The 16,935-nt window shown below is 36.1% G+C and overlaps 2 protein-coding genes across 11 annotated transcripts; one reads left to right on the top strand and one right to left on the bottom strand.

The window, feature by feature from the left end:
• The first annotated feature begins 7,206 nt into the window (after window positions 1-7,206).
• Window positions 7,207-11,315, top strand: LOC107622232 (putative serine/threonine-protein kinase At1g01540). Of its 7 annotated transcripts, none has more exons than XM_088504572.1 (5): window positions 7,357-7,637; window positions 7,732-7,857; window positions 8,275-8,393; window positions 8,512-8,721; window positions 8,842-10,919. In XM_088504572.1, exons 3-5 carry the CDS (start codon window positions 8,340-8,342, stop codon window positions 8,998-9,000), a joined length of 423 nt encoding a protein of 140 aa, XP_088360698.1. In that variant the 5' UTR covers window positions 7,357-7,637; window positions 7,732-7,857; window positions 8,275-8,339; the 3' UTR covers window positions 9,001-10,919. The 7 variants fall into 7 exon arrangements, 6 of the variants coding, with proteins under 6 accessions (XP_088360699.1, XP_088360698.1, XP_088360696.1 ...); XM_088504570.1 differs by having other exon boundaries at window positions 7,732-7,896; XR_015905088.1 differs by adding an exon at window positions 11,173-11,315 and having other exon boundaries at window positions 7,361-7,637; window positions 7,732-8,393; window positions 8,842-11,089.
• LOC148572818 (putative disease resistance RPP13-like protein 1) lies at window positions 11,005-16,924 on the bottom strand. 4 transcript variants are annotated; one of them, XM_088504567.1, is made up of 8 exons: window positions 13,021-16,924; window positions 12,728-12,773; window positions 12,553-12,636; window positions 12,351-12,424; window positions 11,921-12,186; window positions 11,655-11,774; window positions 11,449-11,568; window positions 11,005-11,351 (listed from the first exon to the last, which is right to left on the bottom strand). In XM_088504567.1, the coding sequence occupies exon 1, from the start codon at window positions 16,786-16,788 to the stop codon at window positions 13,039-13,041; it is 3,750 nt and encodes a 1,249-aa protein (XP_088360693.1). In that variant the 5' UTR covers window positions 16,789-16,924; the 3' UTR covers window positions 11,005-11,351; window positions 11,449-11,568; window positions 11,655-11,774; window positions 11,921-12,186; window positions 12,351-12,424; window positions 12,553-12,636; window positions 12,728-12,773; window positions 13,021-13,038. The 4 variants fall into 4 exon arrangements, with proteins under 4 accessions (XP_088360693.1, XP_088360692.1, XP_088360690.1 ...); XM_088504566.1 differs by having other exon boundaries at window positions 12,728-16,924; XM_088504564.1 differs by lacking the exon at window positions 12,728-12,773.
• Window positions 16,925-16,935: the final 11 nt, after the last annotated feature.

Below are 16,935 nucleotides of genomic sequence, written 5' to 3'. Positions count from 1 at the left end.
GCACATGTAATCAAACACCACAATATCCAACAATAAGGTAATTCTATATACTTTTCATAATCACATCTATCAAATTATTAGTTACTAACCCAATACTTATTTCAGATCAAAGTACTACAACAATTTTTGTACTATTTGATGGTGAAGAAACAAAAAGTGTTGGGCACAACTGCTTCAAATCTAATGACACTCTAGAAAAGTAATGACATTGAAATATCATCCCAATTGAAAAATTTGTGCAACCTTACACTTATATTTAAAGTCAAAATAAATTATTTTAATCTCAAAAAAGATTGTCAACAATAATACACTGTTACCAAGACATTTATTCCAACAAAAAACACTGAACCTCAACACCCATTACAACAAATAAAACAGGTAATACTCCAGAAAAAATTCACTTATTCAAGACATTATTTTTATTTCTAATTTAAATCATTTATTGATTATAGAAACCAACTTCGCCAACACTAATATCATCAGACGAAGATCACATACCCATCAAGAGATTAAGGAGAAAGAAAATCATACAAATTTAAGACACATCTTCGGAAGAAGAACATACATGCAAATTAAAGATAGAACAAACAACACAATAGAAGGTGCATACAACTCAACAATTCATAAAAAATATGCCTTCACAAGAATCTACGACATAAAGAAGAAAGCAACAAAATGAGTTACAGTTTTAGGCCAAGTTTGGTGGATTATATCTTGAGCTACAGTTTTTGAAATTGATTAAATTTGGTATCAAATTAAAGATAATTCAAAGTGCTTTAAAACGGTATAGATTTTGTGAAAATCGGAATTTTGTAGAAAAAGATATGATTATTGGAAGTCGGTGTCAAAAATCTAATTTCTGTGATGTTGCAGAAATTGAGTTTTGGTTTATGTGCGCACGCACACTGCTGTGCGCGTGTTCTGAACAGGGGCCACATTTTCACTTGTGCATACGCACACCCTGTGATTTTCAGAAAACGTGCGTACGCACACTCTGGTGCGAACGCACACATATGGATATTCCTACTGTTGAGAGCATTCGCACAATCTGGTGCGCATACACACCCGACGAATTTTGCAAGTTGTGCGTACGCACACAATCCTGTGTGTATGCACAAGCCCTGTTTTTCATCTAAAACCCTGTTTTTAACTATTTTACCTTTCCGGCAAGCTTGCAAACTTCCGTAATACTTGTTTAAAATCTTTTTGCTAGTATTTTAGGCTTTGAATCAAGGGAGAAAATAATAAGTGAATAAACATGGGTATTTTTAGTTATGAGTTTAGAGCCAACGACATAAGTTTTGGAAGGTTTGTGTAATTTCTAGTTTGAATTGGTGAATGTTGAGTTGTGAAGTATATGGTTGAAGAGATTTTTGAGAAATGGGAATGCTTATGATGAATTTGAGAAATTAAAAACCGGTGATGGTTATGATGAGTTGAGAACTTGGAAAGAAATGATGAAATTATTGGATTATATGAGAGTGTGCAGGGCCTATATCCCTGGCGTGGCAATTTTTCTGCTGCAAGAGTGTACCAGACACTAGGGGTGTTCATAAAAAAACCAAAATGTGGTTAACCGGTTAAAAAACCATAACCACATTTTGGTTAACCAGTTTAATAAAACAATTTTAAAAATCATATCCATATTTTATAGAATTGGTTAACCAAAACCAAATTAAAAAAAAATCGGTTTTTAACTGGTTAACCAAAACCAAAACCAAATTAAAATCAAAACCTAATTTCAAAACCAAATTACATACTCTTTCTCTCTCTCTCCCTCCCTCCCTCTCCATCTTCCTCTCCCTCTCCCCCTTCTTCTCTCTTTATCTCTCCCTCCCTTCTTTCTCTTCTTCTCTCTCTCTCTCTCTCCCTCTCTCTCTCTCTCTTTCCTCTTTCTCTCCATTCTCTCTCTCCTCATATCTCTCTTTTTCCCTTTTCTCCCTCCCCTCTCTCTCATTTTCCTCTTTGTCCTCCTCCTCTTTGTCCTCTCCTTTTTTCTCTCCCCCTCCTCTCTCTCTCTCTCTCTCCCTCCTCTTTCTCCCTTCTCTCTCTTCTTTCCCCCCATTTCTCTCCCCTCTCCCTCTCTCTCCCCCTTCCTCCCCCCTCTCTCTCTCCCTTCTCTCTCACTCATTTTCCTCTTTATCTCCTCTCCCCTTCTCTCTCTCCTTTCCCTCTCTCTCCGCTTCTCTCTCCCTCTTTCTCCCCCTTTTCTCTCTCTCTCTCTCTCTCTCTCTCTCTCTCTCTCTCTCTCTTTTCCCTCTTTCTCCCCTATCTCTCTCTTTCCCTTTCTTCCTCTCTTTCTCTCTTTCCCCTCTCCCTCCTCTCTCTCTCTCCCCTCCCATTCTCTCTCTCTCTCTCTCTCTCTCTCTCTCTCCCTCATCTTTCTTTCTCTCTCCCTTGTCGCTCTCCCCTTCCCTCTTTCTCTCTTTCCTTCTCTCCCTCTCTCTCTTTCTCTCCTTCTCTCTCTGTCTCTCTCTCCTTCTCTCCGCTATCTCACTTCCTCTCTCTCTCCTTGCCCTCTTTTCCCCTCCCTTCTCTCTCTTCCTCTCTTTCCTCCCCTTCCTCTCTCTAATTACCTTTTCCCTTTTTCTATCTCTCCTCCTCTCTCTCCCCTCCTATCTCTCTCTCCTCTCCTCTCCTTCTCTCTCTCTCTCTCTCCCATATCTCTCTCCTTTCTCCTCTCTTTTTCCTTCTCTCTCTTTCTCTCTCTCCCCTCCTCTCTCTCTCTCTCTCTCTCTCTCTCCTTTTCCTCCCCTCTCTTTCTCTCTCTTTTTTTTCTTTTCTCTCTTTCTCTCTCTCGCTTCTCTCTCTTTCCTTTTCTTCTTTCTCTCTCCCCTTGTCTTCCTCTCTTTCTTTTCTCTCCTTCTCCTCTTTCTTTTCTTACTCTCTCTTTTCTCTTTCTCTCTCAACCTTCTCTCAATCTCTATCCCTCTTCTCTCTAAAGTGAGAGAGAAGAGAGAGAGGAAGAGAAGATAGAGGAGGAGAAAGAAAAAAGAGAGAGAGATAAGAAGAGAGAAGAAGGATATGAGAGAGAGAAGAAGAGAGAGAAAGAGGAAGAGAAAGGGGACAAAGAGAGAGAAAGAGAGAGGAGAGAGAGGATGGAGAGAGAGAGAAGGAGAGACGAGAGATAGAAAAAGAGAAGGAGAGAGAGAAAAGAAAGGAGAGTAGAGAGAAGGAGAGAGGGAGAGGTGGGAGAGAGAAAGAGGGAAGGGGAGAGAGAGAAAAGAGAGGGGGAGAAAAAGGGGAAGGGGAGAGAGAGATAGATAGAGAGGAGGGGAAGAGAGAGAAAAGAAAGAGAGGAGGAAGAGAAGAGGAGAGAGAGAGAGGAGGGGGAGAGAGGGGAGAGAGAGGAAGAGAAAGAGAGGGGAGGGGGAGAAAGAGGGGAATGGGAGAAAGAGAGAGAGAGAAGGAAGAGAGAAGAGAAGGGGGAGAGAGATGGCGAGAGATGGAAAGAAGGAGATAAGAAAATGTTACTTGTATCATTTAGAAAGAAAATTATTTATATTAGAAAAAATTATTTATAGAAAATGTTAAAAAGAGATAGGAAAGAAAAAAGAACGAAAGTAATGGAAGGGATTTCATTATTTACAAATGTTACTTGTATCATTTAAAAAGAAAAAAAAAATTAGATTAAAAAAATTCAATTAAAAAAAGGTTTAAAAATTTGGGTTTTGGTATGTAAAAGTATTAATTTTTGTGTAAAAATATTTTTTTACATGTAAAAACCAATTTTAAGGTATAAAAATCGGTTTTTGGTGTAAAAACCGGTTTTTATACTGATTTTTTAATGTAGAAATCGGTTTTTCTATATAAAAGCGGTTATTTTTTAAAAACTAGTTTTTATTTTAATAACCGGTTAAAAACCGATTTTGAATTTCACTAACCGGTTAATAACCAGTTTCATCATGTAAAACCAATTTGGTTAATTAACTAATACTATATTTTTGGTTAACCAAAAAACTGGTTTGGTTTTTAGATTAACCAAACCATGAACACCCCTACCAGACACTATATCCTTGTAATTATTTATGGTGAGACAGTTGTTGTTGATTCCTTCTCTGCTGCATGAGCGTGCAGAGTCTATATCTCTAACGTGGCAGACTCCCTACTGCATGAGTGTGCAGAGCCTATATCTCTGGCGTGACAGACTCCCTGCTGCATGAATGTGCAGAGCCTATATCTCTGGCATAGCAGACTTCTCTGCTGCATGAGTGTGCAGAGTCTATATCTCTGGCATGACATGAAGGCTACATCCGGGAGGATGTGTTGGGTTGGCATTTATAGACTGACAAGTGATATCACGAGTTAATAGGACAGACATTCATCATATGCATCTTCTATATACTTGTTTGCTTTGCTTAACTTCAGTTAGGCCTAAATGAATCACATGTCTACTTGCTATTTGTTTACTTGCTGTATATGTATATCACTTGTGCCTTACTTGTTTGCATTAACTGTGTTTTCTACTGGGATTGAGGAGGCTCGGCAGGCGGTGGCGATGGGATCGCATGGAGGTTAGGCTGGCGAAGGCTGTGGGACAGCGGTGCTATGTTAGTTAGAAATCCCCTAAGATAGAATACCCTGTTTATGGTTTAACTTATTTATTTATTCTAAGCTTGAATATCTGTATCGGTGTGAAGTTCTAGGATTGCCTTTGGCGTCCCAGAACATTACATCTTATATACTGGACACTGTTACCATACTGAAAACCTCCGGTTCTCATACGATATGTTGTTGTTTTTCAAATGCAGGTCGTAACCCACCTCGGTGAGTTGCGAGATGGTGACAAAGCGGAGTATAGTTTCTTCCTTGTTTTATTTTGCTTTATTTTGATGTAGTCGCTCTCTCATCCTTTGTATTTATATAACCTTGTTGCCTTAGAGGCTTTACTTTTGAAAACTTTGAGAGATAGATTGTTGCTGTTTTTTTTTTAAAACCTCATAATTCTGCTGTATTCAATTTGACTAGCCGGCCTAAATTCAACAGGTTGTGACTAGTCATCTTTTTGTATATATATTGTTTAATTTAATTATTACCTTGTGTATCCTAGAGCTATCTATAAAGTTTTATATATATTATGTCCTTTCTCTGTTCGTGCCTACGCATTTAGTGATAGTGTGTGAACGCTTCGTGTTTCGTAATTTCGCTATATGCAATTTGAGCTTTATTCCTTCATCGGGCTTCTAGTTATATAAATTTTTGGATATATATTATATATTATAAGTTTTAAAACTGTCGTGGTACTTCAATTGTAAGGAGCCTGTTAAAGACAACATTAATGAAGCCAGAAAGAAAAGCTCCACCAACAAGTGCAGCAGCCATGATATGATCTCAACAAGTGATCGGAAATTTAGATATGAAGGTGAGTAAAAATGCAACGCTTGCAGGCTTCGTAACCGAACTGTGTATTGGTTTATCAAAGCTTACAGTGAAGATGAAGAAGTAGTTCTCAATAATTTATTGGCAATAAGACAAAGACAATTGACCATACAGGGTCTGAGGGGCTAATAATTTGATTGTTATTTTGGAATTTGGAAGGTTCCTGCAACGTAATTTTCATTTTTGCCTTTCATTTTTGTTGTTACCTTTCATTTCCAAAACTTTGAAACAAGCGATGTGATTGCTAGACGTGGAAATTGTAGATTTTTGTGGAAATTTCGTATAATGTGATGTGATGAGGAGTTGGTTGGTCCTTCTTCCAAGTTCGAATAATTCAGCTTCATTCAGTGTATTCCCTTTATGATTGTGTGGTGCTTCTAACTTGTTAGCTAGAGGACATTGACCTCAACTCGTCTTGTGGAAAGTTTCAACTTTCAAGCAACGTGTTATGTTATGGGACCAGGTTCAAATATCAACAGTACTACTATACTGGTCTCTCTCAAACATATCAAATAGAAGTAATTATGCAAACCAAGATGGTTGGGATGATAGTTAGCTCACTAATCCACTTAATTAAGTCTTAGCAGTTCGAGAATACCATAGGAAACTAGAAAAAAAAAAGTAGTTATGCTATATAGCATATTAGTTACTACTCAGCATCAGATTGAGAGTTATGGTATTTTGAATTTGGATCCTCTAAATTTTGACTTTTTACTTTCAGACATAGTTGTCAGAACCGAACCGATGATCGAACCGGTCAAACTACTGAGTCATTGGATCATTGGTCAACCGATGGATGGTTGAACCGATTAACCCAGTCCTATATAAATAAAAAATAAAAAATAGTAAAAAATGTGAAATTAAAATTTAAAAAATATATTTTCACTAATATTTTAAGAATATCTAACTATTCTAAAACAATACGGAACAAAAACAATAAGTATTTTGTTAATTTTACTTTATCATAAATATTTTTATTTTATTTTTATATAAAAATAGTTATTATTTTAAATTTTAATAATTAATTAATTTATATCTTTTATACTGTTATATATTACAAGTATTTATTTAAAAATAATATTAATAGATATTGTATAATTATAAAAAAAATGAGTGAATTTATAATTATTGTTAAATAAAAATATAATTAATTTAAGAATGAGTGAGTTTATAACTAAAATTAAAATAAATTAAATAGAAGTAAACTATTTGATGAAAGATATGTATATGTATTATAATTTGCATCTATATTAATACGAAAAATAATAGTCCACGGTAATGGTCAATGGATGACTTCTATTTCCCTGAAGACAGGGGTTCAGTCCGGGTTTGACCGGTTTTCACCGGTTTTTACCTTATGCGGTCTGAATATCAGAATATTGGATCGGATTGGTATTGTCGGTTCACCGGTTTATCTCTCATACTTTCTCTTAATCCCACTAATGAAATAAATGACAAGAGATCACACTTTACCTGTAGAGTGAAATTCAAAATTTAAAAGATCTAAATCCGGATATTTTAGCTATTACAGATTTACAGGTAGTTATCAAGCAGTATTTTCTTGGATTTAGTATCGACTAGTAGATTTTTTCTTTTTCTTTTTTCCTTATAAAATATATATATTTTTGTTAGTAAAAAAACTCAACACCAAATAATAGAGAGAGAGAGAGAGAGATTTTTTTTTGTTTCTACTTATAGATAAAATACAAAGACTAAAGAAACATAAACTAAAGAATTCTAAAATGATTATTTCTAATAAAAGTTAATAATGCATGCAATGGAATGAATTTGTAGTGAACGGCAAGGTAGTTGAGATTGAAATGGAAGAATAAATTAAACATGTAAAACCATAACCTGATACAATTTGATCTAACAGAAATTTTTAAAACTTATTGGCTTATCCAAAATTATAATATTAGAAAGTTTTAAGAATTCGATCTAAATTTTTGTAATAATGGCTCATCTTTGTGTTTTTAATTCATGAAAGACGCAACAAAAATACAAGTCGAGGAAGGTTTCAATTTCGTGCGAGAAAGGCAGTAGTACAGTTTTCTGCAATTCTTTTTACTGATTGAGACACTTGTGATTGTTTCTTTTTTTTTTTTAACTTCTTATTTCTTTCTTCTTTGAGAGATAAACTATACTTTAAATTTTTCAATAAGAGTTTTGGAAGCTATATAGTCCTCCATATTGTAAAATTTTGAAGAGAATATACAATGACCATAGATAGGATCATGAGCTATTCTCTGTTTTAATAGGTTTGAGCCATTCCCTTACAGTTATTACTGCTTCAATTCAGAAATGCCTTGAATTCGAGGATGCTAAAGTTCAATTTGATTCTATTTCTTACAGGTTAATTGCATTTCACTAACAACTTAATTAACATCGGATGAACAGTTTTCTAATATATACAATATTCATCTTACACACACATCTACTGATACAAATTGATAAACACACAATTTCTTGATATTACAGGTAACCGTGTACTAAGAATATAGTGTTTATCTTTAAAAAGTAAGTGACAGCTTCAGACTGGAACACCTCCAAAGTTCATCTCAAACCAAAAGTATTTTTTATTTCAATTCTTCTTAGGAATAGATAAGTAAGCCTTCAAGAACCAAAGTTCAGTCTAGGCTATCAAAACAAATTTCACCTTAAAGAATAACACCAATAAGGAAGCACACGAATGTTTTTAATTAGAAACACTAAGAAGCCTTTTTAGTTTTTAATTAGAAACACTAAGAAGCCCAACACTTGAGCAACAAGTATGAGTGTATGTGTGTATGTCTCTAGAATGCACTCGTTCTCTGAGGAAATGAAGCTGCAGAAAGACTTTCTATACTCAAATATTTTAGGCTTCAAAGTTCATGTTCTCCTTTTCTTGTTCTGTAGTTATGTTGCACTGGAATATGCATGCTGACTGAGAAGAGTGACGTTTATAGTTTGAGATATTTAATATGGAAATAATTACCGGAAGAAGTCCCGTTGATTATAGTAAACCCCAAGGAGAGGTTAGAGGCTATAACCAATAATAGTATACAGTTTTGGTTTTAATCTTCTTACACTGTTCTATGCTGATTATTTTCTCTCTTTTTCTGTTTTCCTAACTAGAATTTGGTATATTTGCAGGTTAATTTAATTGAGTGGTTGAAAACTATGGTTGGCAATAGAAAATCAGAGGAACTCATTGATCCGAACCTTCCTGAAAAGCCGTCTTCAAAGGCTCTTAAGCTTGCTCTGTTGGTTGCTCTTAAATGTGTTGATCCTGATGCCACAAAGAGACCTAAAATCGGACATATAATCCACATGCTTGAGGCCGACGAGATCCTATTCCGTGACGTATGTTCTTTCCCTTTCTTGAACTCTACATTATACATAACTGGAGAGCAAAAGCAAGATGATTCAGCATTGCTATAATCTGATTCTCATTTATCACTACTTTATCATTCTTTCTTGTAGGAGCAGAGGACCGGAGGAGAATCGTCGCGATCCTATCGCAATTATCATCATCATGAGCAAAAGAACTCTAGCAGAGAGAGAAAGCGACTAGGTGGAGAGATCACTGATCAAAGTGAAGATGATAATAGTAGTAAAATCTTGCCCATCCCACTAGATTGAGATGATAGTTGTTAAATGGTAAATGTAGCTATGTATTTATTATTTTTGGTTTTAGTAGTTTGCCTATATTAATTTCTACCTCAATCTGGACAACATGCAATGAGTGTATTTTTTGCTGCATAATTTCCTCTCCCACCACAATTTAGGATTCATTGTATACTCATATTCATTATTACTAAAAATCAAAATTTTGATGTCCTTCTGCTTTATACGACAAAAGTAGCTCAAATGTTGAATAAAAAGTATTAATATTTTCAAGTTGTTCAAACTGTAGTATCAAACTACCTTTGTCTCATTCTGGTCCATCATAACTTATGGCCCCATCATAAATTAAGTGCCTGTCATTTTGTGAGTGTAGTTGTTATGAGCATTAGACCTAGAGTAAAGCTTGTATGATTTGTTTTTTTTTTTTCTTTATTTTATTCTTTATGTATTTATTATGTACTCATCATTCTATTGCTATGTAACTTGGATCGAATATTGAATGTGAGTCATCTTATACAAAAAAAGTGGTAAATAAATACACATGAAGAACAAGAAAAATGAATATTATACACTATCATTAATGCTAGGCCTACCATCCAGCTATCTTGATAGAAGAAATATCATTGCATCATCATCATCATTGCCTAATTCATAGTTGGATGCTTGTGGGAATTGGTCTTGCTGGCTGGCTAATCAAATATTAAATGTAGCTGTAACTTTTTTGTCATTTTGGCTATGATTGCTCAATTGGTGGAACAAGCAATTTAAGTAAGAAAGTATATCATTATTTGATCATTTAGAGAATTAGGATCCACAATCAATGCAAAACTTGCCACTCCAGAATTTGCCAATTTGTCCTTAGAAGCCAGACAATCGGCACTAATTGGTAGCTTGATCATGAATGTCTTTTTGGGACATCCTTTTTCTTTGTCTTTTGCTGCCTTATTCAACCTTTAGTTAGTTAGTTAGTTATGATTTAATGTCTAAACCACTCTTTTTAGTCTTATACACCTTTTCACTCTGGTGATTGACATTAATTGCCTTGCATCTCTAAAATAAGGTTGTTCCTGCATCCAAGAATAAATATTTTTCTCATATTTATTATTATTGCGTCTAAAAATATATCTCATTTGAGAATTATCAAGTGATATTGATTTTTTTCAATTATTTTTATCAACTTATAAAAATAACTTTGTAACATACTAAGGGCCAGTTTGGCTAAACTTCTTAAATAAGTTCTTTTAAAAAAGGAGCTTAAAATATAAAGACTTTTATTAATAATAATTTTTAAGTAAGTTATTTTGAGTTCGGATAGTTATTATAGAAATCTTTGTTTTAAAGTTGTGCATTAAATAAGAGTGATAAAATAGCTTTTGAAAATAGGAGAAGTCACATTTTTTAACTTCTTCAAAAGCTCTTGAATAACTTTTTGAAAAGTTAAAAGTTTATCTAAAAAATTATACCAAACACATTAATGTAACTTTCTATAAGTCAAAAGTTGAAAAAAGTAGCTTTTTGGTATTTCCCAAACAGACAGTAATTCTAGCATACAACTTGTATGTTTTTAGCAATTTTCTAATCTTGTCGTCCCCTCGACCATGATTTAGGGGGAAAGGGGGAACCAATATTTTTTTTTCATACATTTTTTTTTTGAAAAAGTTTTTTCTAATGAAACTGAATTTCCTTTTGGAAGAGGATGATTCTTCTCTTCCATTTATTCAAGGAAGAGAGTAGTTCTTGTATACACCTATGAAAACCTTCTAAGATAATTTGTTGGTGCATTATTTTCAATATTCCTGAGTTTAGTACAGTCAAATTGAATTGCTTTTAGTTTTCTTTAATTCTTTTCTTTCTCTTATAAAAAAAGGAGAGAGAAACATTAAACTACTAGTTATATAGAATGCACCTCAATATAATTTTCATAGGCAAGATATTTAACATTGTAAAATGATCATTCATGGTGGGAATAAACTAAACCTGTCAAAGGCATAATACGGAAGCATCAATACCAGCAAATAATTGAAGAGAAGACAGAACAACAGAACACCAAATTTTAACGTGGGAAAAAACCTCTCAATGTGAGAGGGAAAAAACCCACGGGAAGGTAAAAATATTCTCTATTTTCCAAATCAAAGCTACAAACAAGTCTCAAAACTTACAAGCACTACATACTAATCATACATGCAGAACTCTTGTCCAAGAACAACTAAATGGTGAAATCAATGATACAATAGATAGCGGTTGTTTATGAACTTTTTGGCTAGAGAGCACGGACAGCGATCACACCTCAAAGTTGAAGGACTATGATAAGAACCTGCTTGATAAATACACAATGATGTGTTCAACATTGTTGCATTCCTTTTTAGCTTCAAAAACAGAACCGAAAGAGACAGATTCAGCTTCAGAGAAGATTGACATCAAAATAATAATACCGCAATGCAAAATTTTGACAAATGTACTTACATGCTCACCAAGTTGCAATTGCCACAGAAGCTGCCTAATGCGCATTTTAATGGTTGAAACCAGAAAGAAAGCAAATCCTCCAGCACAGCAGTTATCTATCCCTTGATGCCTCTGGAAAATCTATTTGAGTTGGTATCCATAAGAAATGATATGAGATAGAGCAGCTTCAAAGATCAATACCTCTAGATCCATCAAGTTTATGTTACCTTCATGAAGAGTTTAGCTGCAACTCTTCTTCTTATAGCGTTTGCCGGGCAAAGGACAGTGTTTGAATTTGAAATAGTAACAGAGAGAAAGGAAGCTTTTCTCCTGCCATATTCTCCAACCTGAAGTAAATTGCAGAGAGGAATAGAGTAACTATACCAACCTGAAGCTAAAACAGAAATAACTTCTTTTGATTGAATGAAGGTAATGTAAATATGGTTTGAATTTATATAAAGATTATGTGCTGAAAGGGACAACTTAATCATACTCAATCAAGCCTCTTCATATATGCATTGTGTTAGGGACTTGGGTATTATGGGTGTTCAAAGTCTCACATCGAGTAGTATAGGATGCTTGATGTTGTATATAAGGAGAGTGGTTCTTCCCCCTTAGCAGCTAGCTTGTAAGGTGTTGTTTCCCACTTTCCTTGTTGACCATTGCAAGCAGCTAATTATCCACGACATTTTAGCTTTTAAGTTTCCCTCTCCTTTTCTGCAATTGACACTCTTTCGGTTTCAGAATATTTGACCTTCTCTGCTCAAGACTAAGAGATTGTCATCAGAAAAACCAAGCACAGTTATATATGTCCAAACTGCACATACCAGGATAAAGACCATTGGCTAAATTCATGGTATGCCTATATTTTAGTTTATTTAAAAATAATAATTTCAAAAAAAAAAAAAAGGATAGAGTCTAACCAATAAGTGAAGTTGATAGAGATGAAATTGTTGTCTGATGGCTTCATCGCAACTTGACCTTCTAATGACATTAGCTATAGCGTGTTCAAAAGAAATTATACAAGGCATTAGATGAGTGTATAATAATATGAATAACTCTCCATCTATTCAACTTAAGAGTTACAAATCCAGCAAGCAGTTGAAGGCATAAATCCCAACTTACTCTTCTAGTTCTTGCTGATGATAAGGATAGATATGGTACAATATGTTACCAATGATTTCAGATAGCACGTTGGACAGTCTATCTCTGTATACAAGCAAGACAAGGAAGAAATAGTTACTGTTAGAAAAGATTATACAGCAATAATTTGATCCTTTTATTTTGAAAGCTTATATACCTCATGCTGATTCCTTTTACCTTGAATCTTCTAGCACGATAGGTAACTTTGATAAAAAAAAAGGATTAGAAACAAGTACATTTTCAATCTCGTAAACGATTTTAATAGCCGTATTTAATTTGATATGTACAATGAATTTGGTTAAGCATAAACATAAAGATTAGGCAAAGAAAAAACACCATTGTTTAACTGTTTTCTTTCCACAAATCAAGCTATCATTTTTTTGGTATGACTTGTGCATGTGTGAATTTAATTGTGGTAGCTTGTGTGAATCATGAAGATTAGAGAATTACCTGCACAGAAATCTCTGTTCAGACAATTTGTTTGGAGTCCACTTCAATGGTGCGAATGTGGGAAATTTTGGGCCAGATTAGTTGATGCTTGTTCTTGCAGTGTTCTCCCAGCAAATCACAGTATTGAATTTTGAGTAGCAAGAGAGAGGGAGGCAGCTTTTCTCCTTCCATATTCTCCAGGTTCTCACATTCTTGAATTATTAATTGTTGAAGGGAGGTGAGGCGGAGAAGCTCGTTGCACTCCAATGTCTCCAGATTTGGAAATTGATAGAGTCTCAGAGTGGTAAGAGAGGGAAGGTGAGGCAGCGAACCCACCTCTGGGTATGACTTTATGTTCTTACACATAGCACCATCAATTGCAAGAAGAGTGAGGGCGTGGAAGTTGGGCATCCATGATAGATCCCTCATTTGTTGTTCGCAAATTCCCACTTGAAGCTCTTTCAAGTTAGGCCACAAACCACCCTCTGGCAACCTGCAAATGTTTGGGCAGCCATATATCCGGAGAGAGTCTAAACTTGGGAGTAGACTATTCATGTCACGTGGTAATGCCTCCAACTTGTTGCAATATGCGACGCCGAGATGAGTCAAGTTGGGTGCAGCCAGTCCTTCTCCTGCTAATGACACTAATTTGTCGCATCTACTGATGGAGAGACGTTGAAGAGCAGCGTGTGGTGCCTCTGACATTGACACTGATTCCAGATTCCTACACTCATATATCCCGAGATTCTTGAGATTGGGAAAGACATCCAACGACAAGGAAGTCAGTGAATCACAGCTGTATGCCATTTGTAGGTCTACCAAATCATACTTGTGCTGCTGTTGCTCTGGGAATTCTAGTTTACTACACTGGGAGAGTTTCAGCTTTTGCAAAGATTTGGGAAAACAATTGCCCGGAAAGGATACATGAGAGGAACACCCTGAGATGTCTATTTCTTGCAGGCAACTTAGATGGTTCATGCTCTTCATTGCCTTTAATGCAGACTCCCTCACAGATTCACATCCCCTAACTGAGAAACTGTCCCCATCAAGAATCATGGTCTTCATCTGTGGATACATTTCGTCGCCTATACTTAGTTTGCGAACTTTGGAAACATCCGACAAAGAAGAAACGATTCTAAAGAAGACCTGATTAAGCATCTCTTCCTTCAACATTGGGCAATTTGTTATTTGAAACTTCCTAAGTTGAGGAAATGTTTCCGACTCAGATACGTGCCACACCTCCCAACATGGCATGTCATAAAATACCAAAGTCTCCAGTGAGGGAAACGGTGCAATATGCGAAGAATGATGATCTCCTTCATTCTTGTAAAACTCCTCGCCAATACTCCTCAGCTGATCCAAAACTCCAATGCTGAGGGACTTAAGAGATGGCAGCTGTCCAAGTGAGGGCAGCATGCAGCAATTCTTGCAAGACTCTAGAGATACGCGTGTCATGTTTTGGTAGGAACAGTTCCCCAACCAATCTGGAAATATTGTACCCTTGTATCCCTTGATTTTCAACTTTTTCAACCCATTCTGCGGTTGCAACTTATCAAGCATGACTTTTTCTCTTTCTGAGCTTGAAACCATATCTTCGCCTGAAGACCATTCCAACCATAATTGATGAATGTGCTTCTTATCCATTATCTTTGCACTCTCTGCTTCTTTCACATCAACAATATTCTCCAACTTCTTAATCTCAAGGGGTCCATGAAGATTTTCCAGCCCCCCTAGCTCATGGATTCCATTGTCTTCATGCTTGCCGACAACAAAGGAACTTAAAACGTGCAACTCTTTCAATTCGCTTATTTTTCTGGGCATTTCTTCCAAAGCAGTTTTTCTAATATCGAGATGTTGCAACTTCAAAAGTTTATGCAAACCACTAGGCAGCGTAGTTAGCTTACGACAATGATACAACTTCAAGGTTTGCAAATTAGACAAGTTGCACAAAGACTCTGGCAATGTCTTAATATTCGACCAAGACAGATCCAAGTAGCGCAGATGGACTAATTCTTTAATTGAATCAGGCACCACAACAGGTACACTGAAGGATAAACCTCTCATTTTACGTTTACAGAAGGATAAAGCTCTCAAGTATTTACACTTTGATAATATCTCATATGTTGCCGCTTCAGTGTTGGAGTCGGGAGATGAGAAATCGTCCAACAATAATAATGTTCTCAAAGATTCTACTTTAGAAATAGAATTATAAAGTTTTGAGCTACAATGATATAAATCCACAAACAAATGCCGAGTCTGAATCTTTATCTCCTCCTCTTTACCAAGTTCTTCTGAGTTGCAGTAGAAGTCTCCAGCAAGGAATATTGCTAAGTCATGCAAGAGATCATGCATCACAAAATAATGACGAAAGCCTTCACTCTTCGTGAAAAATAATCTGGAAGTAAGTTCATCAAAACACTCGCAACCAACTTCTTCTAAACTCTCTCCTCTCTTTGGTGGTGGTAAAAGATCTTCTGCTATCCACATAAGGATTAATTCATCCTTCTCAAATTTATAATCTTTGGGATATAGAGCACAGTAAACAAAACAACCCTTTAAATGTGGAGGAAGATGGAAGTAACTTATCAGTAATGCTGGAATAATCTTACTCTTCTCCACCGAAAATTCCCAAATATGACTCATTAGTATCTTGTTCCATTCCTCAACATCATGCTTAGTACGTAACAAGCGACCAAGTGTTTCTGCAGCTAATGGCAAGCCATCGCACTTCTTGACAATCTTTCTGCCTATTTCTTCAAGTGCTGCACTCCAATTTGATTGTGGAAAAGATGCATTTTCCGCAAACACTGACCAACAATGGTCCTCCGACAACTTCCTGAGAAAATAAGGGTGACAATTTTGAACTGCGGAAGCAACATTTTCTTCCCGAGTAGTCAGAAGAAGAATACTTCCCTTATTCCCATTTTGTTGGAAAGGGGTCATAAAATTTCTCCATTTGTCAGCATCATCACTCCAAACATCATCAAGAACAAGAAAGAACTTCTTATTGGACAATTCTCCTTTCAAAGCATTGTGAAGTGAATTGAAATCATCGAGACTACAAGTACCTCCATGGAGCTGCTTTATGACATTCTTTGTAGTCTCAGCAACTTCAAACTTCTCCGAAACGCAAACCCATGCTTTCAGATCAAATCCCTTCATGAACTCCTCCTGATTGTTGTACAGCCATTGGGCTAAAGTTGTTTTACCAACCCCACCTATGCCAACAATAGCTATCACAGACAGGTGATGCTCATTGTTGTCCTTCAGCATCTGGACTAAGGCCTTCTGGTCATCCTCCCTGCCATACACATTCCCTCTCTCAAGAGAACTGGTTGGAGTCCTCCATGATGAGCCACCAGTGGGAATCTTTTCAAGACCAAGGGAATCTTTTTGGTTTCCAAGATGCTGTATTCTTGTAACCACCTCTTCCATCCTATCTACCATCTCCCTATGCCGGTCCTTGAAGAAGCTAATAGGCCAGGAAGACCGTACCTTTTCTCCCGTTTTAGCTTTGATGAGGACAGAGTCGAGCAAGTCCTCAGCACAGTAAACAGCATCCCTGAGATTATCGAGCCACTCCTTCACCGATGAATTGCCAAACTGCTTCATCTCAGCATCAGCAACAAGAGCTTCAGCACCCAACAGAGTAGTCTTCAGCCTTTCAACCAAGTCACGGCCAAGCTTCTTTCCCAGGACCAAGTTGACAGCATCAGTTGTAAGGAGCCTGTCAAAGACAACGTTAAGGAAGCCATTAAGAAATGCTCCACCAACAAGTTCACCAGCCATGATATGATCTCAACAAGTGATCGGAAATTTAGATATGAAGGTGAGTAAAAAACGCAACGCTTGCAGGCTTTGTAACCGAAGTGTGTGTTGGTATATCAAAGCTTACAGTTAAGATGAAGAAGCAGTTGTCAATAATTTGTTGGCAAC

The sequence above is a fragment of the Arachis ipaensis genome, chromosome B2 (genome assembly GCF_059453495.1).
Source record: "Arachis ipaensis isolate K30076 ecotype BB chromosome B2, ASM5945349v1, whole genome shotgun sequence".
Classification (NCBI taxonomy): domain Eukaryota; kingdom Viridiplantae; phylum Streptophyta; class Magnoliopsida; order Fabales; family Fabaceae; genus Arachis; species Arachis ipaensis.
The sequence above is the reverse complement of the archived record's forward strand: the minus strand, read 5'-3'. Positions and strand labels throughout refer to the sequence as shown.

Coding starts and splice junctions, on each gene's coding strand:
- LOC107622232 (XM_088504572.1), top strand. CDS start 8,340: ATGGAAATAATTACCGGAAGAAGTCCCGTTGATTATAGTAAACCCCAA. Junction 8,394..8,511: donor ATAGTAAACCCCAAGGAGAG/GTTAGAGGCTAT, acceptor GTATATTTGCAG/GTTAATTTAATTGAGTGGTT. Junction 8,722..8,841: donor ACGAGATCCTATTCCGTGAC/GTATGTTCTTTC, acceptor TCTTTCTTGTAG/GAGCAGAGGACCGGAGGAGA.
- LOC148572818 (XM_088504566.1), bottom strand. CDS start 16,788: ATGGCTGGTGAACTTGTTGGTGGAGCATTTCTTAATGGCTTCCTTAAC.